The 25,628-nt window shown below is 43.8% G+C and overlaps 1 protein-coding gene across 4 annotated transcripts in view; it reads right to left on the bottom strand.

The window, feature by feature from the left end:
- Positions 1-25,628, bottom strand: part of agbl4 (AGBL carboxypeptidase 4) — a 1,656,729-nt gene that overhangs the window by 860,598 nt on the left and 770,503 nt on the right. For all 4 annotated transcript variants that reach the window (XR_011594058.1, XR_011594059.1, XM_070886905.1 and 1 more), the window contains exon 6: positions 13,531-13,570. Coding sequence is in view for 2 of the 4 variants with exons in the window: in XM_070886905.1 (XP_070743006.1) it covers positions 13,531-13,570 (40 nt within the window). In the remaining 2 variants the exon portion in view is untranslated. The remainder of the gene's footprint in view (positions 1-13,530; positions 13,571-25,628) is intronic.

The following is a 25,628-nucleotide window of genomic DNA, read 5'->3' as shown; positions in this document are numbered from 1 at the left end:
GCTCCATTATCACTACTCTATAGTTCTTGCACCTCTCTGTAATTTTGCTGTAAATTCGCTCCTCGATATCCTTCCCACTAGTTGGTGGCCTATAGAATACACCTAGTGTAATGGCACCTCTATTGTTTCTTAACTCTAACCAAATAGATTCTGTCCTTGACCCCTCCAGGACATCCCCTCTCTCCAGCACTGTGATATTCTCCTTAATCAATACTACCACCCCAACTTGGTTCTTTCCTGAACACCTTATATCCTGGAATATTTAGTTCCTAATCCTGCCCTTTCTTGAGCCAGGTCTCCATTATCGCCATGACATCATATTCCCATATGACTATTTGCGCCTGCAGCTCACCAACCTTATTTACCACACTTTGTGCATTTACACACATGCACTGTAAACCTATCTTAGACCTTCTTGTATTCTCTCTTAATCTGATCCCACTTAATACCGTACTATTTCTTACTCTAATGCAATCTATGTCTCTCCTAATCCTTTGTGCACCTTGTTTCTCCTTTCTAATGCAACATCCTGGTACCCATTTCCCTCAAGTACATCCCAATGCAGAAAATAAGGAATGTTTCAATGGTTGGGCCTCTATTGATAAATAAGGAAATTAGATAAAAATAGAGTTTAAAAAAAGAAAAAAATTGCATCTTCAAGGCTGTTAATAAAAAAAGGCAGACAAAAATAAGGATTTAGAAAAACTACAAAAAGGGAGATTAGAAAGGCTAAGAGGCAAAACAAGAGAAAATTGGCTAAAAAAAACTCATCAAAGGCTGCTTACAGTCACATTAATAGTAAGACAGTTGAAGTATAGATAGGCTGATGAAAAATGCAAACTTGCAGTGGAGAGTGAAGGGATGGCAAAGATACTAAATATGTACAGTTTCACAAAGGAGGTGGAATTGAGATTGTAGAACCACTAGAGGTGGGTTTAGAATTGATAGTGGAAACTATTATTCAAAAAGAAGTTAGTCAAACCTAAGGTAGCGAATGATTTACATTCAAGAATCCTGATCGGAGCTAGGAAAGAAATAACAGAGACTCCGAGTTAAATTTACCAAAATGATGTGGAAAGCAAAATTGTGCCACAGGACTTGAGGCAAATGTGAAATGAAACAGGGATAAATCAAAAAAATAGAGGCCAGTTTGTCTTACTTCAGTTGTATTAAACTACCAGAGTCTCCAATGTGGGATGAAATTACTAAACACTTGGAGAAACATAAATTAGGCTGTCAACTGAAATTTCTAGAAGGCAGGTAGTATTTGACCAACCCGATAGAATTCTTCAAAGAAACAATGCAGAAAATAGCCATGGGTGTAGTTTATATGGATTATTAAAAGTATTTGGTAAGATATTTAAAAATATGAGACATGTCAAAGCTAGTGAGTGACACATTATAATTGAGAGGAATGTGGCCATATGAATAAACATATAATTGGAGTGCAGACAACAAAGGGTGATAGTAAAGAAAATTTCTTGCTCTGGAGAAAGAAAATTTCTTGCTCTGGAGAAATGTGGTGAGTGGTGTTCGCTGGGCAGGCCACATAGTTCACATGCCAGATACGAGACTCCCCAAGCAAATGCTTTATGCGGAGCTCCTTCATGGTAAACGAGCCAAAGATGGGCAGCGGAAGCGTTACAAGGATATCCTCAAAGCCTCCCTGGTAAAGTGCGACATCACCACTGACACCTGGGAGACCCTGGCCGAAGACCGCCCAAGGTGGAGAAAGTGCATCCGGGAGGGTGTTGAATTTTGAGAGTCTCAACGCAAAGAGCGTGAAGAGGTCAGGCGCAGACAGCGGAAGGAGCACGCGGCAAACTAGTGACAGAGTATGTGGCTCTCGTAATAGACTGTTCAGCCACCAGACAACTCACTTTGGGAGTGGAAGAAAGTCTTCCTCGATTCCAAGGGACTGTCTATGACGATGATGATAATATAGATAGACATGGTGACTCCGATGATGCTCACAGCACCATCGGAGGAGGCCAGGGAGCGGAAGGAGCAGTGTGGCGGCATACCACTGCAGGGAGCAGCACATGCTGGAGCAGGAGAGCAACGGCAGTGAAGAGTGATGTAATCAAGGTCCAGGTCGGTGATTGGAGCATGGGCAGATACCGCAGGAGCGGCAAGGCCGGGGCGAAGGAGCGGCGAGAGATTGTAGGGGGACGTGATCGTGGCCCAGGAGAGGCGTGAGTTCGGGGCCAGAAGAGGTGAGGACCCAAGGGCAGCACGGGCCAGCCCACACTGCGATATGTGTGCACACTAGGTCCGTGCAGCAGAGCTGGTCTCCAGTCGTCTTGGTTAATCCTTGCTACTGGACCAAGACCTAGCTCTGTCAAGCCCGTGTGGTGGCTGGTGTGCAACGGTCACCACACATTAAAAAAATCCAAACACAGGCATCTTTCACCCTTCAAGATTTAGTTCGAACCTGGAATTTTAGGTCCATCATTGAAAGACCTGTAAACTTTTTGATGTGGAAGCAAGTCATCCTCGATTCGAGGGACGGCCTATGATGATAATGAGACATGGTGGCAGTTATAATTCTATCTTGTAATATATTTAGAAAGTAAGAATCAGGAAAGGAATAGTAAGATTTTAAATAGAGTAGAAAAACAGAGGAAATTTGGTGTGCAGATACACAGGTCATTAAAAAGTGACTATGTTTATAGTTAAGACTAACAGAATACAAGCGAAAGAAGGTAATCTTGATCTTGTATAAGACTTTAGTTAGGCTGCAGCTGAAGTATTGTGTATAGTTTTGGCCGGCTAATAATATAAAGGATATAAAAGCAATGCAACAGATGCAGTATAAATTTATTTGGATGTTATCAGAAATGAGGGAATTACAGTTATGAAGAGAAACTCGAGAAGTCAGAGCTTTTTTTAAACTAGAGTTGAGAAAGTTATGAGATGTCCTGATAGAGGTCTTCAAGATTAGGAAGGGTTAAGATAGGGTAAATAATTATACATTACTTCCACTGATTGGCGAGACAATAAGAGGCCACAAATTGAAGATTATCACAAAAAGAATGAAAGAAAAAATGTTTGAAGACAGTTTACACAGAGGCTGGTTAGAATGGACCTTGCTGTCACAAATCTCAAAGTCCACCATACTTTTTAAAAATATGAATATTACGAGTTATGGGGAATGAAGAGAGTGGGAATGGGAGTGCAGAAAAACACTGTGCAGACTTGATGGACCAAATAGTTTGTGTCTGTGCTGCAACATTTAATTATTCTGCTGTATAGTCAGTGGCAGACCTGCTTTCTGAAATTCTCTTTCAAAACCCCTTTTCCTTGCTTCATCTCTCGTCACATCAGAAGCCTTTTCAAAAGTTACTTTACAACTTTGTCTTGGGTCAATTTCCCTACTCTTCTAATTCTTGCGCAGTGTCCAAATCTCTCTCTCCCTCGCTCCCCCCGTCCCCACCCACATCACAACCTGTGAAGTACCTGGGAAATTTTGCTTTGTCAAAGATACTATATAATTATTGATGTTGCTAATATTCAGCTATCAATGAAATACATAATACTTGCAATAATAACATAAAAGTTATGTTTAGTACAAAGGAACAAATCTAGAAGTGAAATTCATATTTTTGAGTGGGCTATTTCCATGAAATTATGGTACTTAATGCATGGCATCATCCAGCTTCACGCAAATTTGCTATGCACATGTACATCACACAAATGCTATCACAATCATCCACATTTAAATTATTTCTTTCAAATCAGTTCTCTCCCCATTAGTATATAAATAATCTCCTCTGAGGCAAGAAGATTTTCCATTTCCATTATTTTTGATATTTTCATGAATATAAAACATTCAGAATATGAAAAGAGATACATCAAGAATAAATTGTTTCATGTTTTTGCTTCACCTTTTGGTCTCCAGAGAAGCATTGATATGAAATGTCATGTGTTTAAATCTTGCTTTGTAGTTCTATAATCAGCAGATATAAGAAAATGAGCTAATATATACAGTTGTAAAGATGTAACTAATGAACAACTATTTTAAGAAATTATTTTACTGTAATCAACTTAAGTATTCTCAGGAGTCACTCAACTGATTCTAACTCACCAGTTAATTGTCAAATTCCTACAACAGAATCAAAATCTTTTTCTAAGAATGGAACTGGTCTTTGGCAATTGCCAGTTCCTTACTTATTGATTATGAGGAATGAAGTACCATCTTACAAAGCAGCTCAAAATTCTAAAACACCCAATCACCTACTAATCAATGATAAATAGAGCAACAGCTGACTGCACTGTGTATCACTGTAGGAGGTAGGAAACTCATCTCGAAGAATATATTCCCAAGTTTTCTTCTTGGTGTATTACAAGTCTGAGGCATATGCCAAGTAATTCTATAATACTGAAGAACTTCAGAGATTCCTTAAACAGAGGAAAATATGCCCAACAACTTAAAATTAAATTGAAAGTTTAAACAAATTATTCTAAATTATGTACTTTTTAAACAAAATATTAAAATTACTCTGCTAGCTAATGAATTAATCAGAAGTTGCTAAATTACATAGAATTATTTTTAGAAAGTGGCTGCACTCAGCAGAATAAAAAGTAAGGCAGAATGGATGGCATGTAAGGTAGAGTTTTCCTTTGGATTTTCACCAGTTTTTCGGTGATACTGGGGTGATACTTTTTTTTTAAGTGGGCAGATGTGCAAAATGAGTCTGGGGTCTGTAGTGGCAGGCATAGTTAAATGAAGTAATAATAACTTGGTAATGTCATGTGTCCTATTTTCCATCATTACTGCCTCAGTTAATGAACGCTAGGAATGCCAGAACACAACAGGGGTCCAGCATTGCAAGGTGAGGCTGAACAGTATAAACTATTTTTTAAAGACTGAAGTAGTATTGAAAATCAATTGAGAAAATATAGATTATCAGCTCTATATTGCTGGATTTTTGCCACTTTGTCACAGCCACCAACATGTTGGAATTCATCAAGGCTGCCTGCCTCTTTTTAGCTGCTGCAAGAGTATCTCCTGCACTGTACACACCCGAAGCCCCGGAGGCAAGCTGTATCTACAGATAAAAAGACCAAAACCATTGATAAAAGCAGAAAATGCTGATCAGCAGGTCAGGCAGCATTTCCTGTGTAGAGAGGATTAGCGTTTCAGGCTAATGATCTTTTGCCAGCACCTGCAGTATTTTGCCTTTTTCCAAAATTCTGAGTCTTTCTGGGCAAGAAAGAAAGGTATTTTACCTATATTTCTTGCGAAACCAGGAAGTGGTTAAATTCACAGGCTGACTGTCCACAAACTTTGTCTGAAACATTAGGTTTGGCTAAAGTGATTTGAAAAATCTTTTCTGAGGTATTCAACTAAGAATAGATTGTGCAAAGTGATTTTTAGCAATTTTAAGGAGAGAAATCTTTTGCTTCCTACCTGTCTATCATGGAGCCCTATTGGTACACTGTGACATTCCCATATATGTCCTTATGATGGAGACAGAGGCAGGAGGAAGAGGACACAAAAGACAGAAGGTAGGATTACATCAAAGCAGAAAAATACCGGCAAAAGACCGGAGTCTACAGACATGCTGCTTCCTTGATGACGTCTTAGAAGAAGTCTGCTTTGGAGGGAACGACGTCACACTGCAAACTGACTACCAAACATCATCTCAAAGATAAAAAAACAAAGAACAGACTTACTTCAAAACACTTGACTTCACATCGCAAAGTAGATTTATTGTGCACAAGTATATTTACGGTGAGCTTATTACCAGTGCTGATGCCTTTCTGTGCTGTTCTTATAACTATCCTGGTGCTGTACTGAGGTAATACCAGAGGGCTAGGGATGCCTGTGGTGTTTGGCTGTGCTGTGGTATCATGAGCATCTTGGCTTTTGTCTCAGGGCTTTTGACTCCCATGAGGACTGATGTATGGGCAGCCTGTGCCTGTTTCCCGGCACCTACATGAGTAGACATCTGAGGGGGCTGGCTGGAAACATAACACGAGCTGCTACCAGGAGAGAAAATATCATCCTGAAGGTGGATCCTACCCGTGCCACTTTTTCTGGATCCTGGACCCAAGTACCCATTGATCAGCAGGAGGCCAGACCTGATGATATCAGAGATATTCTGCGGACCCTGTGTGATAGTTCTCCAAAGTTCTCAGAAGCCCTGTTGCCATTGTGCCTCAAGTCTAAAATCCAAAGCATTTATATTGGATGTAGTGACTCATCTGGAAGCCTCTATGTTAAGGATTGTGAAAACACTCGCTCCAGGTAGTGCTGCATTGTGTTGAATCCTTCTCAGATTTTGGCACTAAGAATGGCATTGGAATCTGCTGTTGCCCTGACATCCATTTTAGATCCTCCAAGATGGTCCTCAATGCTTCCACATAAATGTAATGTTCATCCAACATCCTTGTTAGAGTGGGAGCCCTGTGATCAGGTGCTTGCTTCCTCCAGTGCTGCCATTTCTGTTTTAAGCAGCAACAGATTTAATATCTGCTTTCTTACCAGGTCTCTGCCACTCCTCCAGCTATTTTCCACCACACCTTGGCCAGAATCTTACCAGCCCTGTGAGTGCAGGTTTGGAGGTGGGCCCGCTCTGAACCCACCTCCTTGTCAGTTTCCAAAGTACCAGGTCTAGCTGAGGTTCACAGACCCAAAACCAAGCGGCGGGCCAGCCAATTAACATCATTAAGGGGTACTTTAAGAGGCATTTAAAAATAATTTTACCAGGTACTTATCATTTTTCCAACTTTTTCAGGAGCTTCCCATAGCTCAGGCTTCATGTGCCGGATTCTCAATGACTCTCTATTGTTTTGACTAGTTGACAGCTGCAGAAGTGGTATAAAATATACCATTTCACAGCTGTTCACTTTCCAATTTCAGAAGCTGAAGCCCTCAGGATTTGGAAGACACTTTTGAACTCTATGCAGTTTGGAAGTGTTTGCCGTGAACTCTCTATCCACTGTCACCTGCTTGTAGCAACCTCTCTCACCATTGACAGATTACTTCTGTCATCTCAACTTCTATTCCATCAGTATCGGTGTTCATGAAAAAAATCTCACTTTGTTCCTCAGAATCCCACCACGATCAGCTCCAACACCAATATCACTAAATCACACCAGCATCACCACCAACACCAATCTTCTCTGCAATCACCTGATGCTGCACAGGACATAGGGCATCAGCACCCGCTCACATTGCTGCCCGGGATGGACTCACCATGGCCACATTTACTTCACTTGATGCTGTACACCCTGGCTGCCACATGATGCGCCAGGTTGGTATTACCCAACACCAGCACCATAAAGCATCCATGCAATGCCTAAGCAATTCCTTTCACACTCATCACTATTGCGGAGGGTACCCTTATGTCTCACCATTCACTACAACTCATTAAGCCACTTCAAAGGTTCACACAAATCTATCCAAGAATGGAAAATGTTCAAAATAAATATTTCACTGTTTAACAACACTTTAGCAGAAACTCTACATGAATATTGGCTAAAAGACCCAAGTGCCTAACCTCGTGTGTTGTTCGATGGTATGATTGGACAAGGATGAGGCTGAGTGTGAGGTATGGCTAGTGAGATGGACATGTGATAATGTAGATAGAGAGGGATGGGCGGAGATGCAAGATAAGCTGGTGTGAGTAAGGATGTGCAGGTGTGGGTATGTGATGAGTGGTACAGCAAGATGAGGTTGAGTGTGGCTTTGCAGTAACGTTTCGTAATCTATTGAGGCCACTGCAGCCAGGTCCCCCTGACAACATCCCTGCTTGTGCTCTCCTGTTCAATGTGCAACCAGGCTGCGTCGCTGTGCTGGGGAGGTCTCTTCTACCCATTGGAGGGAGTTATGGGAGAGCCTGGGTGTAGCAGTGCCTCTTGTGTAGCTCCCGCTCTCTTATAGATAGCACATTGCACCTGCTTAAACGTAAATACAGAATTTAAACGTAAATACAGCTCAATGCTGCAAAGCGCTGACAGAACAACTGTCAAAATCAATGTGGCCATGGTCCCTGTAAGGAAACCAACTGCTGATGCATCATCAAATGACGTTATCAGACCCGCTTCCTTCAATTGGCTGGGAACCGCACAGGGCGGGCTTAACAAGCCCCATCAACGGAAGATTCTTCACACAGTGCGGGCTGGAGCCAGGAGCAGGGTCGCCACCTGCCACCGAAACCAGCCGCACCCACGGTTGGCGAGATCACGGCTCTTTTGTCCTGACTGGCAACCATTGAGAGAGTTTTAGAGCTTCCTGTCCCTTTGCTAGTTTGATCATGGACTCAGCTCCACTTCCCTGCCCGCTCCCCATACCCCTTTATTCCATTATCGCTCAAAAATCTGTCTACCTCCGCCTTAATTATATTCAATGACCCAGCCTCCACAGTTCTCTGGGGCAGAGAATTCCACAGATTTAAAACCCTCTGAGAGAAGAAATTCCTCCTCATCTCAGTTTTAAATGGGCAACCCCTTATTCTATGTCCCCAAGTTTTAGTTTCCCCAATGACTGGAACCAGCCTACTTGCATCCACCTTGTCGAGCCCCCTTATTATCGAGTGGGCATGAACTCGGTCGAAGCCAAGGCCCGCCCAAGTGCCGCCCAAAGGATCGTTGATGGCTGCTGAGAGACCGAGCAGTACTTTGCCAGGAAGATTCCTTTAAATGAGGTGGCAGTACCGCCCGGTGGCAAAATAACGGCTTACGTTGTCAATCTGGGCGGCAGCGGGCAGGAGCTCCCAATCTCGGCGGCAATTGCACTTGCCGCCCAAGTGCCGCTGATGATGGAGTCGGGCCCAGGGAGGGTGCAGGAGCTGAAAATAAAAACCATGACCAAAAAAAAAACACCAGAACACCTTGAGGGGACCCCATCCAGGTAAGACGCTATAAAAAAAAGTTTTAAAGATGTTCACTAACGTTTTTTTTGCAGGTCTTTGTACTTACCGTCGGAGTCAGACCTGCCTCCACGCAGCCATCTTTTCCCCCTGCTGGCGCCGACTCCCTCCGACATCTCCGCCGCACCAATTTGGCAGCTCGGTGGACGGGAGGACACTTGCACTACTTGGCTGCCAGCAGCCGTCAGTTCCCAGCGGTAATCCCCTCCCGCCCGCTGCACGCAGAGAGGAAACTGGCACAGAGAGGAGACCGGCAGCAAAACGCAGCGGCAAGGCCACCAATATTGGGGCCTATATGTTTCGATAAGATCACCTCTCATTCTTCTGAACTCCAATGTATATAGGCCCAACCTACTCAACCTATCTTCATAAGTCAACCCCCTCATCTCCGGAAATCAATCTTGTGAACCTTCTCTGAACAGTCTCCAATGCAAGTATATCCTTCCTTAAATACAGAGACCAAAACTGCACGCAGTACTCCAGGTGTGGTCTCACCAATACCCTGTACAGTTGTAGCAGGACTTCTCTGCTTTTAAACTCCATTCCCCTTACAATAAAAGGTCAACATTCCATTTGCCTTCCTGATTATTGCTGTACCTGCATACTAACTTTTTGTGTCCCTCTGTACTGCAGCACGTCGCAATTTTTCTCCATTTAAATTATAATTTGCTTTTCTATTTTTTCTGCCCAAGTGGATAATCTCACATTTCCCACATTATACTCCTTCTGCCAAATTTTTGCCCACTCATTTAGCCTGCCTATATCCCTTTGCAGATTTTTTGTGTCCTCCTCACAATTTGCTTTCCCACCCATCTTTGTATCATCAGCAAACTTGGCTACATTACATTCTGTCCCTTCATCCAAGTCATTAATATAGATTGTAAATAGTTGAGGACCCAACACCGATCCCTGCGGTACCCCACTAGTCACTGTTTGCCAACTGGAAAATGACCCATTTATCCCGACTCTCTGTTTTCTGTTAGTTAGCCAATCCTCTATCCATGCTAATATGTTTTCTGTTAGTTAACCAACCCTCTATCCATGCTAATATGTTACCCCCAAACCCGTGAACTTTTATCTTGTGCAGTCACCTTTTATGTGGCACCTTATCGAATGCCTTCTGGAAATCCAAATACATCACATCCACTGGTTCCCCCTTATCCACCCTGATCGTTACATCCTCAAAGAACTCCAGCAAATTTGTCAAACATGAATTCCCTTTAATAAAACCATGCTGACTCTGCTTGATTGAATTATGCTTTTACAAAATGTCCTGCTACTGCTTTCTTAATAATGGACTCCAGCATTTTCCCAACGACAGATGTTAAGTTAAGGGTCTGCCTCCTCTTTTAAATAAGGGTGTAACATTTGCGGTTTTCCAATCCGCTAGGACCGCTCCAAAATCCAAGGAATTTTGGTAGATTACAACCAATGCATCCACTATCTTTGTAGTCACTTCTTTTAAGACCCTAGGTTGTAAGCCATCAGGTCGAGTGAACTCCTCCGCCTTTGATCTCATTATTTTACCGAGTACTCCTTCATTAATAATAGTGATTGTATTAAGTTCCTCCCTCCCTATAGCCCCTTGATTATCCACTATTGGGATGTTTTTAGTCTCTGCTACCATGAAGACTGGTACAAAATATTTGTTCAACGTCTCTGCCATTTCCCTATACTCCATTATTAATTCCCCAGTCTCATCCTCTAAGGGACCAACATTTACTTTAGCCACTCTTTTCCTTTTTATGTACCTGTAGAAACTCTTACTATCTGTTTTTATATTTCGTGCTAGTTTACTTTCATAGTCTATCTTCCCTCTCTATCATTGTTTTTAGTCATTCTTTGCTGGCTTTTAAAGTTTCCCACTCCTTTGGCCTCCCACTAGTCTTGGCCACATTGTATGCCCTCGTTTTCAATTTGATACCATCCCTTATTTCCTTAGTTAGCCACGGAGGGTTATCCCTTCTCTTGCAGTCTTTCCTTCTCTTTGGAATATATTTTTATTGCAAGTTATGAAATATCTCAATAACGCTTAAATGTCTGCCTCTGCTCATCAACTGTCCCATACTTTAACCTATTTTCACAGTCCTTTTTGGCCAACTCTGCCCTCATACCTTGGTAGTCTCCTTTATTTAAGCTTAGGACACTAGTTTGAGAAGCAACTTCCTCACCCTCCAACTGAATTTGAAATTCAACCATGTCATGGTTACTCATTCCTAGAGAATCCTTTGCCACTATTCCCTACCTGTACAAGGAGAAAGGCTTTAACTAGTCGGGCTGAAGATAACCATGTTTATCAACAATTCATTCCCATTTAGCTGTTAAATCAGTCCCCTACTGGAATTATTTTACGGGCCTATTAATATGGAATCATTTTACCCACAAAATCATACTGTATAGGAACTGGAGAGAGACACAATTATATAAAAGTTCAAACTTAACAAAAGAAAAATGTTGGGTTCTGAGCTCAGCACAATAAATTATATTTAGCTTCGATGCACAAAATAGCTTTCTCCATGAAAATATCTGGTTTGTAATATTAACTGTAAATTTTATCCTTTCTACAGTTTACATTGTTTGGAAAAGTAATTGATTAATATCCAAAATAAAAGAAGAAAAAACATGGCCCTCGACCGTGTCCGTTCTATTTCCCGTACTTCTGCGTTCACCCCTTCCCCTCCCTCCCAGAACTACAACAAGATTCCCCTTGGCCTCACCTTTCCCCCCACCAGCTTCCACGTTCAACGAATCATCTTCTGTCATTTCTGCCATCTCCAGCGCGATCCTACCACCCATCACATCTTCCCCTTACCTCCCAGCATTCCGAAGGGACCGCTCCCTCTGCGACACCTTGATCCACTCCGCAATCACCCCCAGCAACCCCTCCATTTCCCACGGCACCTTCCCATGCAAGCGCAAGAAATGCAACAACTGCCCTTTTTATTTTCTCCCTTCCTGCTGTCCAGGCCCCAAACACTCCTTCCAGGTGAAACAGCGATTTACTTGTACTTCTTTCAATTTAGTATACTGTATTCGCTGCTCATGATGTGGTCTTCTCTACATTGGGGAGACCAAACGCAGATTGGGTGACCGCTTTGCAGAACACCTTCATTCAGTCCATAAGCATGACCCTGAGCTTTCAGTGCTCCGCTCCACTCCCACTCTGACCTCTCCATCATTAGCGTCCTACACTGTTCCAATGAAGCTCAATGTAAGCTCAAGGAACAGCACCTCATCTTTCATTTAGGCACTTTACAGCCTTCTGGTCTCAACATCGAATTTACCAATTTCAGACCATAACCTCTGCCCATATTTTTTTTCCCTTTCCTTTTATTTTTACAAACCCCTCCCTTTTTTTCCTCTTTCCCATGGCAGCTGGTGATGATTCCGCCATTCACACCCCATCTAGACTCATCTTTTGTTTCTTAACTTGTTCCATTACCACCTCATTTTTGCCCATCATCCCTTTTGTCTCTTAAATCTCTTCTGTCTTCCACCCTATCACAGGCCTTCCCTTTTGTTATTTCCTCTCCTACCCCTTTCAGTGCTCCTGCACTTCCATAAGAATCTGTTACATCTCAAACTTTTCCAGTTCTGACAAAGGGTTACAGACCTGAAACTTCAACTTTGTTTCTCTCTACAGATGTTGCTTGACCTGCTGAGATTTCCAGCATTTTCTGTTTTTATTTCGGATTTCAGCATCCACAGTATTTTGCTTTTGTTTTGAAGTAAAAATGCTTGCCACCTTGCCGATAAAAGTTCACTAGCCTCATCAGTTCCGTCAATTCCTGCTCATTGAATAATCTGTATTTATCAGCAATATTCTTTTTAGGATTTCACAGTGAACTTGGAGCAAGAACTATTGGCAGCAAAATATAACCCACCAAGAAGGAGGAGCAACTTGCAGAAGGGCGGGGAAATAGACTGTGAACATACTGAGAGGATCCTTTGTACCCACTGTAAATGAGCAGGGTCATATTTTAAAAATATAGGCTGGGTAATCTGAATCCAAAATATTCAATTTGAGCATTCTACAAAATAACTCGAATTAGGTCAATTTATGTCACTTCAGTTTGGCACTTAGTGTCTACATGTAATCTGGGCTATAAACAAGAAAATTAATTTAACAAATGCAAAAGCAATTTACTGAACAAAAAATAACAGCTAAAATTATTCAAATACAGAAATTAGTATACGGAGTGTAGAAACAGAATAGTGTTAGATTTTCAATTTCAATTCATTTCACAAATATATTGACTTATCAGGTATTTGCTTAACTGAAACTTATTGTATTATTGGGAATGCCCCTATTATCATATTAATAAAGCATAGAGTTAGATCATGCTGTTTTATAACACATTGCCTGTGGTCCGTCTACAGCATGCAGTCTTCATTAAAAAAAACTCCTTCCCCTCCAGGGCATAATCTTCAGTCAGAATAAAATCAACCCGACAATGCTGAGACTAAAGGCCTAGATAGGCAGCTCTAAAGATATATTACTGCTCAGAGCTATGTCACTTTCAATATAACTCTCTTGCTACTATGTAAAATTTGTCAGGAGAGCAGTGTGTTTCATTTAGTGTCAGAGAAAATCCCACATTTAGACAGCTTTTGTATAAAGCAGAAGATATGAACCAGCATTTCTACTCACAAGGGTTTGTTATGGTCAGGAGGTCAAGGCGACGCTGTTGCTAAAAGACAAACAAACATTTTGTTAGAACATATTTGTCACAGAGAGTGTGGTTTTGCTAGTGGTCCAATCTTTAAAGCACTGTCTTTATCTCAATATCTTGCCAACTTTTTACAAAGTAAAATGTAGGCTGCCTGACGGATAGACATAAAACCTACCACAAATCTATGGGCAACAGAAGATCACACATTTTGGAATGACCCGTTTAAAAGGGGGTCCAACAAACTCTCTTTTTCATACTGGAGTAAAATATGGTGATACAGCAGCTATTATGCCTAAAATGGCATACTTATCAAAACATTGTACAGCTGTCTTAACAGGTGCAAACAGCCAACCCCAGCATTTGTTATGCTAATCATAAGGGCTCCACTTTAGTAGCATGAGAGTTACACATTGTACAATTTGATAAATCATGATAACCAACTCCATTTTATATATATTCAATATTTCATCAGAAAGAATTAATTTCTTATGGATAATAGTATCCGATTATGAGCATAAACTGCAAACACTATTGTTGTGGCAGCAAAATGCATACCCTAAAAGTACAGGGTAAAAGAATTTCTACCTTTGTGAAAAATGCCAGATTTCTTTCTCTAATCACAAATGGCTAGCAACAATGGGAGAACTGCACCTAATTGAAAGGTATAATTTCTTGAGAGCTTGTTAACAATAATGAAAAAAATCAGCGAATCATGGCACACCTTCAATAATGACCCATTAATGGTTGCCAAGTCAGCAGAGAAAATTCCAATTTTCCGACAAAGCAGTCATGGTTTTCTGCTCAAAAATGGTTTGAAGTGCAGCACAGATAAAGATGTTAATTTTGTTGCTCATAACAATTTCCACATAATTGTTTTGCACAGCAATTTTGTGACAAAATGGGAATTTCTGATAGTTCAGGTAGCTAGGTTTTAGAATGAAAGCTATTCTTTTTGCATAGTACAATATGTTGCAAAGACATTTCACCTGTGTGAAACACAAAAGATTGCTGTCCATGAATCAGATGACAAAGGATTCATTTTGATGGCAGGGCCACATGTTAAAAATGTTAATGGTGAAGCTTTTGTCATACAGATATGTAATTTCCAGTTGCGGTCATGTATGAAAATAGTTGCATTGAAAATACTGAAAGGAAGCAGAACTGTTGCAGGCCATTATACTATTATCTACCCAGATATCGAGATTGTTAGCATTTTGGTTGCTTAACTGCCTTGAAGAGATTGCTTGAGTTAAAAAAGAACATTCTTATCACTAAAAAAACATTTTTGTGTTCTTCAATCTATTATTCATCCTGGTTGATATACATATGGAAAGTGTATTGTGTTCCGTATGTAGCTCTTGTGTATGTGATACCAGAGATTGCAGTTCTGGTAATCCATGGGATTGGATCCCAGCAGTTACACCGAGATCGCATTTGCTGGTGTCTGGGACTGACAGGCATGGGTGCATCTCAAGCACCTGCAATCTCACATTATCAGAAACACCAGGAGCCACCTGCAATCAAGGGCCACCCCAAAGAAACCTTTATTTTGGCTCCTTCACCCACCCTAAGAAAGGGGGCCGATGCGAACAATTAAAAAATATATATATATTCATGGGTCCAGGCTGATTATAGGTTTTAAGCTATTTACCTGATGGTCCAAAAATCAGCTGATCTTCAGGCCCTCACATGGGGCTCAATTTTCCCCGGTCATTTGCACCATTATTTTGGTGCGCGCTGTTTTTTTTGGCGTGTTTATTTTTTTCCAAGTTTCCCCCTGTGATCTGCACTGGCGTAACTGACGTATTTACGAGTTTTCCAGGCCAGTTTTCTTTTTACGTCATAGGGGGCCTTCCCTCATGTCTGCACCGTTTTAAAAAATTTTTCGCAGTTTGCCCAACATTTTTTCCTCCAAGGTCGGCGTATCTAGCCACTCCTGAAAAACCTTCTGGGCACTTAAGAAAACCAGCGTACATTCACAAATCGGTGCTGAAAGACGCCATTGTTTATAAATCGAAGATTTTGGAGGGAGTCAAGAACATTGTCAAAATCAATAATAAAGTTTAACTTTTTTTAACCTGTCAACCTAGTAAGTGTAAATTTGTTGGATTTCAGAAGTTCTCTCATTTTTTTACTCACTCACATGCCACCACCGAACGTCTAGAAACAGGGCTGGAGGGTCGTAGCTTTGGCCGGCAGAATCGACCCCGCACCCGGACACAGGAACTCGGCTACAAAACAAGCCGTGGGGTCGGGGGAGGAGAGAGAGAGAGAGAGAGAGAGAGAGAGAGAGAGAGAGAGCGAGGTGCCAATCGGAAGACTTCGAGCCCGGGGAGTGAGGTGCCGATCGGAAGCCTTCTGTACTGAAGACTGCAATGAGTGTGTGGAGGGTGGGGCGGGGGGGGGGGGGGGGCTGGAGAGAGAAGAGAAGTCACAAGACCTTGGGTGTAGTCCATCCATACAGAACTTGGGGAGAGAGAGAACCACAAACCTGTCCTGCTTTCCTGCTTTCCTGTCATTTTGAGCTTCTTTCAATGGTAAAATTTAAGTATGGGGGGCAATACTAACAATGCCATACCTTGTGCGAGCCTTCTGCATCATGGTGCTACATAGGAGACAATTGATTAGACTTCATTGCAACAGGAACATCAGAGCCTGTAGGGTGCTGGGCAGAAGGCCTTACCCATCTCGGGTATATCGAGACAGGTGTTCATACCTTCTCCTGAGTGATGCAGACTGTGTCAGAAGGCTGTGTTTCTGCAAAGAAGTTGTAACCGAGATCTGTGAGTTGGTCAAAGCAGACCTGCAACCTAGAAGGAGGACTGCTTTGTCAGTTGAAGTGAAGATTACAGCTGCACTTTCATTCTATGCCTCCGGCTCATTTGAAGCTGCAACTGGGGATGTGTGCGCCATCTCTCAACATCATCATCATCAAATGCAGTTCCTCGAAATCGAGGAAGACTTGCTTCCAATCTAAAAGTGAGTTCTTAGGTGACTGAACAGTCCAATACGGAAATTACAGTCTCTGTCACAGGTGAGACAGTCGTTGAAGGAAAGAGTGGGTGAGAAGACTGGTTTGCCATACGCTCCTTCCGCTGCCTGCGCTTGCTTTCTGCATGCTCTCGACGACGAGACTCGAGGTGCACAGCGCCCTCCCGGATGCTCTTCCTCCACTTAGGGCGGTCTTTGGCCAGAGACTTCCAGGTGTCGGTGGGGATGTTGCATTTTATCAAGGAGGCTTTGAGGGTGTCCTTGAAGTGTTTCCTTTTTCCCACCCTGGGGCTCGCCTGCCGTGTAGGACTTCCGAGTAGAGCGCTTACTTTGGGAGTCTTGTGTCAGGCATGCGAACAATGTGGCCCGTCCAACGGAGCTGGTCAAGTGTGGTCAGTGCTTCAATGCTGCGGATGTTCGCCTGATCGAGAATAAGATCCTCCCAGGGGATTTGCAGGATCTTGCGGAGACATCGTTGGTGGTATTTCTCCAGCGATTTGAGGTGTCTACGGTATATGGTCCACGTCTCTGAGCCATACAGGAGGGCGGGTATCACTACTGCCCTGTAGGCCATGAGCTTGGTGCCAGATTTGAGGGCCTAGTCTTCGAATACTCTTTTCCTCAGGCGGCCGAAGGCTGCACTGGCGCACTGGAGGGAGTCATGAACCTTGTCGTCAATGTTTGCCCTTGCTGAAATTATAGGCTCCCGAGGTATGGAAAATGGTCCACGTTGTCCAGGGCCGCGCCGTGGGTCTTGAGGACTGGGGGGCAATGCTGTGTGGTGGGGTCAGGTTGGTGGAGGACCTTTGTCTTATGGATGTTTAGTGTAAGGCCCATGCTTTCGTATGCCTCAGTGGAGATGTTGACTATAACTTGCAGTTCAGTCTCTGAATGTGCGCAGACGCAAGCGTCGTCCGCATACTGTAGCTCAACGACAAAGGTTGGAACAGTCTTGGGTCTGGTCTGGAGATGATGAAGGTTGAACAGATTCCCACTGGTTCTGTAGTTTAATTCCACACCAGCGGGGAGCTTGTTGAGTGTGAGGTGGAGCATTGCAGCGAGGAAGATCGAGAAGAGGGTTGGCGTGATGATGCAGCCCTGCTTGACCACGGTCCTGACATGGATTGGGTCTGTGATGGATCCGCTGGTCAGGATCACGGCCTGCATGTCGTCGTAGAGCAGGCAGAGGATGGCGATAAACTTTTGGGGGCAGCCGAAATGGAGGAGGACGCTCTACAGTCCCTCGCGGTTGACAGTGTCAAAGGCCTTTGTAAGGTCAAAGAAGGCCATGTACAAGGGTTGGTGCTCTTCCCTTCATTTCTTTTGCAATTGTCGCGCCGTAAAGATCATGTCCATTGTACCCCATAGTGGATGAAATCTGCAATGTGACTTTGGGAGGAGCTTCTCAGCCACAGGGAGAAGACAGCTGAGGAGGATTCTAGCGATGACTTTCCCAGTGGCTGATAACAGGGAGATTCCTCTGTAGTTGCCGCAGTCGGACTTGTCCCCTTTTTTAAAGATGGCCACAATTACTGCATCTCTGAGATCTCCCAGCATGCTCTCCTCCTTCCAGATGAGCGAGATGAGGTTGTGCATTCGTGCCAATAGTGCCTCTCCGCCATACTTTAGTGCCTCAGCAGGGATTCCATCCGCTCCTGTTGCCTTGTTGTTCTTGAGCTGGCGGATGGCTTTTTCTACCTCTTGCAGGGCTGGGGTTTTGCTAAGATGATGGCGGGTAGCATGCTACGGGATGGAGTCGAGGGCACTCGAGTCAAAGGCAGAGTCTCGGTTAAGGAGATCTTACATGCAACACATGTCTGCATTCGGCAGGTGGCGGCTGCACTGTATGCATGGAGGAATGACTTTGTCAAGTTCCCCATGACTGCCCAAGCAATCCATGACAGGGCTGTGGGCTTCTCCAGGATTGCTGGCTTCCCAAAAGTACAGAGCTGCATTGACTGTATCCACATCGCCTTGCGAGCACCTTTGGAGGATTCCGAGAAATACAGGAACAGAAAAGGCTTCCACTCCATTAATGTACAGCTCGTGTGTGACGACATGCATCATATCATATAGGTTGATGCAAGATACCCTGGCAGCACCTATGATGCGTTCATCCTACGCGACAGCATTATATCTGCCATGTTTCAGCAGCAACAGCCAGAAGGGCAGAGCTGGCTACTGGGAGACAAAGGGTACAGCCTTGCCACCTGGCTCATGACGCCCCGACGCGTAACCCGGACGGAAGCTGACCGTCAATACGACAAGTCGCACATTGCGATGCACAGCGTCATAGAGAGGACCATTGGCATCTTGAAACAACATTTCCGATGCCTGGACCATTCCAGAGACTACTTGCTGTACTCCCCTGAGATTGTCAGTCAGTTCACTGTTGTGTGCTGCATGCTGCATAACTTAGCCATCATGAGGCAGCAGCACCTGGTAATGGAAGACCCACCTGCGGTGAGAGTGGCTGATGATAATGATGTGGATGATGCAGATGAAGAGCAGGAGGAGGAGGATGATGAGGATGAGGAAGCCATGCAAGTGCCTGAGGCCGGAGCACGACGGCGGAGGAGGACGAGCCATCGTGCCCCTTTAACGATTGCTCGAGCCTTGCGCCAGCAGTTCATCCGTGATCGCTTTACTGTTGCCTGAGGGCTCAGCGACAACTATTCCATATGGACCATGTTTGCTGGTTGGAGCTGTTCTGTAATGTTGTGTTGTATTAATGGAACATGATTCAGTTTTTCAAAAGTTTAACAATGTACTTAACTTAACTTTAATAAAATTATTCTTGTATCAAACTTTACTTTAAGATCTCTCTTTAAGATTACTTAAAAACTTTAAGATCACTTACAAACTTTTATAAACTTGTAAATTTACATAACTTACAAAAAACTTTTAATTTGAGAACAGTAACAACAATAATCATAACAACAATAATAGCAGCAGCAGCAGCAAAGAAAGGCTGCACACACCCATCTCTCCTTCATTTTATTCTAAGACCGCGCGCTGCGCTTAGTCTTGGACATTCCAGCACCTCAGGCCGCAGGCGGTGGTGCAATGTTTTTTGGGCTTGGTACGAAGCTTATTCTTTCTAACATCTCGGGTACTGTGCACTTCTTGGCGGGGGGTTGTCGGCATAAGGCGGCAAGTTGGAGGGCCCAGGCGGCAAATTAGAATGGGAGTGACAGTTGATTCTGTCAATGGACGTGGGATCTGGGTGTGTTCCCTTATTGCAGCAGCTAACTCCAACATGCCGTTCCTCATGCGCCCTGACACTCTCTCAACAACCTGCAACATTCCCTCCCTCATGTTGAGAAATTTGTCTGGACTAACTGCAACATTCCCTCCCTCATGGTCAGTGACGTGGTTTGCACTGCTTCTGACATTCCCTCCCTCATGGCCACTATTCCCTCACTGATGGTCCCGGATATCGTTCCCATTTCTCATGTCATTGCTGTTATTTCTCCCGACAGTTCCGCTACCTCATCACTCATCCCACTGATGGCATCCAGGAGTGATCGGGTAAGGTCAATGCTCTCCGCACTCAATGACATCATCTGAACCACATCTGTTAGATCCTGCACCTCAGGAGAATGCAGTCGAGTTCTCCTTCCCCTCCTCCCCATGGGTGTGCCTCGCTGCACCCCACCACTGGGACCCGCAACCTCGGAAGGTGTGAAACTATGGAATGTCCCACCAGCAATCAAACCACCAGTCACGGAAGGGGCTGTCACCGCAATGAGCGGCACCTCCTCCAAAGTCAGTACAACAGTGGGAGCTTCATCCAGCTTCATCCCCTCACCCCCATGTTCTTGGTCTGGAGGGTTAGATTGGAAGATATTCTCCTCTTCAGGCTCGTACGCGTCTGAATCTTCTTCTGCATCATCAGGGTTGGCCTCAAGTTCTGCAAAATATAACAGAACAGTCAAATGGTTAGCAGCAGAGGAGGGGGCAGGGTGGATGGCATGAGTAGGCTCATACATCGCAGGCCAGGCAGCAGGCTGATTTGAAGGACCATTATGAATTTGCAGGACTTACCCTCTCCCTCGAGTGTGGGCCCAGCTTGTGCAGTACTGATTGCTTTTTTTCCAGGCAGTACCCATCAAAGCAGCGACCCTCTCTTCCAAGGGTGGCAGTGGATGCAGATTTGCCGAGCTTCCTTCTGTTCGAGTTCTCTCCCTTTTATTATGTGCCACCTTCCTCTACAAAAATGAAAACATGACTTTTTAAAGAGGGTGTCTTTCTGCTGGGTGGAACATATACAGATGGTCACATTTATAATTGCAATTCCATTGAATAAATGAAAATATTACTTACACTAACTAACTACTTGACCAAGGTCCTGCCATTTCTTTTTATACTGGCCTCCAGACCTCATGGTTGCACCAGCGTTTCTTCATTTCTTTGGGTGGAACTTTTATGTGACCTCTGCTGGTGTCCAGTTCCTGCCATCTGTTCTCAATCACAGTAACTTGTACCTCCACTTCTTCCTGTAAGAAATTCTTGGTCCTTGCACTGTGTTGCATCTTGTACTGCTGCAGCTGCGCTTTGTCCAATTCTCTCACACAGCACTCCTTCTCACACACACAGCTGGCTTTTTAAAAATGGCCGATTGCCAACTCGGAGCTGCACTGCGGAGACGCGTCCATTGCAACAACGTCAAAAACGTAACTTTTTTTCCCGCGCATGCGCAGAATGTACGGCAGTCATTTTTCAGTGCAGACAGCAGGCTCCACCACCCGCCAACCCCCTCCACCCCCGAGGCAAATGGACACGCTGCGCGGCGCCAAATGCGAATTATACATCGGGGAAACTTGGCAAATTACTTCTGGCGCATTTCTGGACTAGAAAATCGGGTGCAACTCTGGCAATACGCCAGAAAATGGGTTTGGGGAAAATTGAGCCCATGAACAGCACTAATAGGGGTTAGAAACACGAATCATTCACATGAAAAGCAAATAGTTAGCAACCATGGTTGAGGCCATTTTCTTGTAGCTTGTGATAAACTCTATGAAGATGTGTTCTGCTCGGTTGGTTGCATGGTTCAGAATATATCATACATGGTAGCATAGTAATGATTTGAGGAGAAGATCATTGGTTCATCTAGCCTACCTACCCAAACAACCTATCAATTTGCTTAGTGTTATTTTGCAACTAATTTGCATATCCCTCTCCTAATAAAAATCATTCGATTCATTCCTTCATGGAAATTACATTCAAGAAGCCTGGAATTTCTTCAATAACTTTTATGTCAACATAGCTCTGCTGCTGAGGTTATACAGAAAGTTAGCCTTTTGTATTGCTTCAGACCAACATTTACTTCAACAACAACAACTTGCATTTATATAGCGTCTTTAAAATAGTATAACGTCTCAAGGTGCTGCACAGGAGCGTAATCAAACAACATTTGACACGGAGTCACATAAAGTGATAGTAGGACAGATGACCAAACGTTTGATCAAAGAGGTAGGACTTAAGGAACATCTTAAGGGAGGAGAGGCGCTGAGCCTAGGCAGCTGAATGCACGGCCACCAATGGTGGAGCGATGACAATCGGGAATGTGCAAAAGGCCAGAATTGGAGGAATGCAGAGATCTCAGAGGGTTGTTCGCAATGTTCCCTCTTATTTTTGAAGGGTGCGCGGCCCCTTTAAGGTGCACATGAAACTTTACAATGAAAAAGCTGGTCCCGGACTGTGCGGGACAGGCAGAGAGTTGCACGGCCACACTGCCTCGCACCTTATAGGAAACATTGATTGTACAGTTGGAGGAGGTTACGGACATAAGGAGGGGAGAGGCCATGGAAGGATTTAATAATGGGGATGAACATTTTAAAATGGAGCCAATGTAGGTCAGCGAGCACAGGGGTGATGGGTGAACAGAATGTTTTGCAAGTTAGGATAAGGGCAGCAGCGTTTTGGATGAGCTGAAGTTTATGGAGGGTTCAAGGTGTAATTTCAAATTTAATACAACCATTGTTCTCAATGCATTCTAGTTGGTGATATTCATTTTTCAGGTGCAGCTTTGAAAACACATAGTCCATTTACCTCTGCAATAATCTCATTTAGGTTTGGAATACCGTGCTATTCATAATTAATTTGTTTGCTGCAACATAAAGTCAAATACCATTAGGATTCTTGGTCTTAGGAATGATGCCTAGAGGCAACATCCAGGGTAAAGGATCAGCTGCTTCATCAATTATTAACTATATTCCTCCAACTCCTTTAGTGTTGCCTCAATATTTTTCAGTAGAGGAAAAAAGTATCTTGCAATAACACTGAGCAACAGGAATAACAGACTTGGCAATATGTAGTTCGACCTCCATCGCAATGCTATGGAATACTTTAGAGAATTCACTACAAATAGCATCCTCTGATGTTGGTATAATTATGTTACATACTGTGAAGGTAGACTAATGAGTTGTATGTAGATTAAGTAAACAACCAGTTTTTCCCTTCATAACAAACATACCGGCTGAGACTGCTTGCTAGACTCGATGCAAGCAAAAAATTATCAAGCACTAGAAATGGTGTCTTTGTACCAAATGGAAATAATTGACTACGCATGTGCTTGAACTCTACTGGTGATTCAGAACCAGTAACAATAGATTAGTGACTGGATTCACCGACAATATGCTGTGGAAACCTAGAATCAATAATGATTTGAATTGGTACACCTTAAATACATACTATTGTTGTCAGCGCAATGATGAGTACTGAATTGATGGTGTGCTGAACTGATAACTGTGGATTATTCTGCATCTGAATCTCCAGAGCTGCATACAATAGGTTCTATTTCAGTAATTGATGCACATTGTGCTGTTTTGGCTGGCTATATTGCTGTGGATGTGCACTTGGGCCACCAGTTTTGATTAAATGTTTGTGTCGTGTAGGGGAGGACGAAAACCCCTCATTTTACCCAGAAGGAAAAGAGCTGTGGGATCTGTGTGTGCTGCAGCAAGCCAGTGTCCTGGAAGGAACAGGGAACCCAGAACCAGATGTGGATTGAAACCGAGACGGTTTGGCCTTGGCAGGGCAGTGATTGGATGGGGGAGGACACCGGAGGGCCAATGGTGGGACAGAGTCAGCCCGAAGCAAGGGACTCCAAGCCAAAGGGAGTGCCCTTGCTCGAAAACTCGGGACTGACTCATCACCGATACCGGGCTATTGTCTCCCCGGCGTTTACACTATGGAGGGATATTATGCAGGCCTTAAGAAAACTAGGGAACCCAAAACAAACCGAGGGCCTACACAATGGCTACAGGAGGCCCACACCCTGCCAACGCAATTAACACCTACTCAACCCTTGATTAGGTTAACATCAGGGATGGCCAGTGGAAAAACCCCTCGAAATCCAACACTGCTGCATTTTTCAAAAATCACAAGCCCACCAATGGGAAGGATTTTTTTCAGCTCGAAAGTCTGGCTGGATAACTGGATATAAGAAGGGGTTTCTGTCCCAACAAGTTGTTCCGTTCTCATGTTCCAGCAAGCAGTCAGCCTTTCAACACAGAAGGAAGACCAGCGTCCGAAGACACCGAAGACAGGAGAAGCAAACCACCATCCCGAGACGGCATCAGTTCAGCCTCCTTTCGCTACTGGAGACTGAACCTTTTCTTTTTCCACAAGGATCTTCCCCTGAGAGCTGGACTCAGGTAGATCCACAGCAACAACAAGACGCAACAACAACCAAGTTTCTAAGAAAATCACAACCGACAAAGTAACTTCAAGATCCTGAAGATAGCAAAAGGAGAACCCCAAAACCGCGTTTTGACCTGGAAAGACTGTAAAGGCTGTGGTGAGTATAATCGCTGGTCCCCAGAACTCCCAACTCAGTTAGGTCAGGAAAGTGGGAGGTTGGGCATTGCACAGCTGTTAAACTTGTGTAAAAATTTTCGTTGTGTCCGTTTAGTGGGATTTAGGGGGATTGTTTTGTTGGTGTATTGCTGTTTGTTGAGGTACACCTTGTCAAATAAATTGGAAGCTTAAAGTTCCTCTTGGAATCGCCTCATCTCAGTTCTGTTGTATTACATCTCCTGATCGTGAGTCTTGTGTCAGAACAGTGTAAGGGAAGCCAGGAGCGCCTCGAAAACGCTCAACAGGCTAGGGAAATAAGGGGTTATGAGCGTTTGACACTCACAGGTACCTCACAGGCTAGTCATAAGCTGTGGGGACGCACAAGTCTTGAAACCCCCTTCATAAGCTGTGGACACAGTCTCTCCAGGAGTGCTCTTGCAGCACTCAGGGTACCTCACAGGCCAGGCATAAGCTGAGAGGGCAGAAGCCCAGAGAGAGGCATCCAAGGCACAACACTCCCCCAGAACCCCTTACAGTCGTGGTCCACAGTTGGATGATTGACAATGCTGAGAGAAGTGATTTCATTCTCACACATACCACATTCTCTGCCCTTTGCTAGATAATCACCAGTATGGAGGTAATTTCAAGTGCGGTAATAACACATCGATTGGAGTTGAACTGGACTGATGGTAATTTTACTGTGGGGTTTTCTAGTTTGTGCTTGACATTTACCTGGTTGATCAAAATTTGTTGCTTAGTTTCCATAGCTACTGCACAATATTTGGCTAGATCAAAGGCTCTAGCCAGTTCTAAAAATTCATCTAGGGACCGAAATTGACCCTTTCTATAAGGCCCGTGGCCATCTGAAAAGCGACGGCCACATGTCATAGACTCATAGAAAATAGGAGCAGTAGTAGGCCATTCGGCCCTTCGAATCTGCACTGCCATTCAATATGATCATGGCTGATTCTCTATCTCAACACCATATTCCCACTTTTTCCCCGTACCCCTTGATGTCTTTTGTTTCTAGAAACCTATCCATCTCCCTCTTAAATATACTCAGTGACTTGGCCTTCACAGCCTACTGTGGTAGAGAATTCCACAGGTTCACCACCCTCTGAGTGAAAAAACTTCTCCTCATATCAGTCCTAAATTCCTTATCCCGTATCCTGAGACTGTGACCCCTTGTTCTACACTTCCCAGCCAGGGTAAACATCCTCCCCACACCCAGTCTATCCAACCCAGTCATAATTTTATATGTTTCAATGAGATCCCCTCTCAT

The sequence above is a fragment of the Pristiophorus japonicus genome, chromosome 8 (genome assembly GCF_044704955.1).
Source record: "Pristiophorus japonicus isolate sPriJap1 chromosome 8, sPriJap1.hap1, whole genome shotgun sequence".
In the NCBI taxonomy this organism is placed as follows: domain Eukaryota; kingdom Metazoa; phylum Chordata; class Chondrichthyes; family Pristiophoridae; genus Pristiophorus; species Pristiophorus japonicus.
The sequence above is the reverse complement of the archived record's forward strand: the minus strand, read 5'-3'. Positions and strand labels throughout refer to the sequence as shown.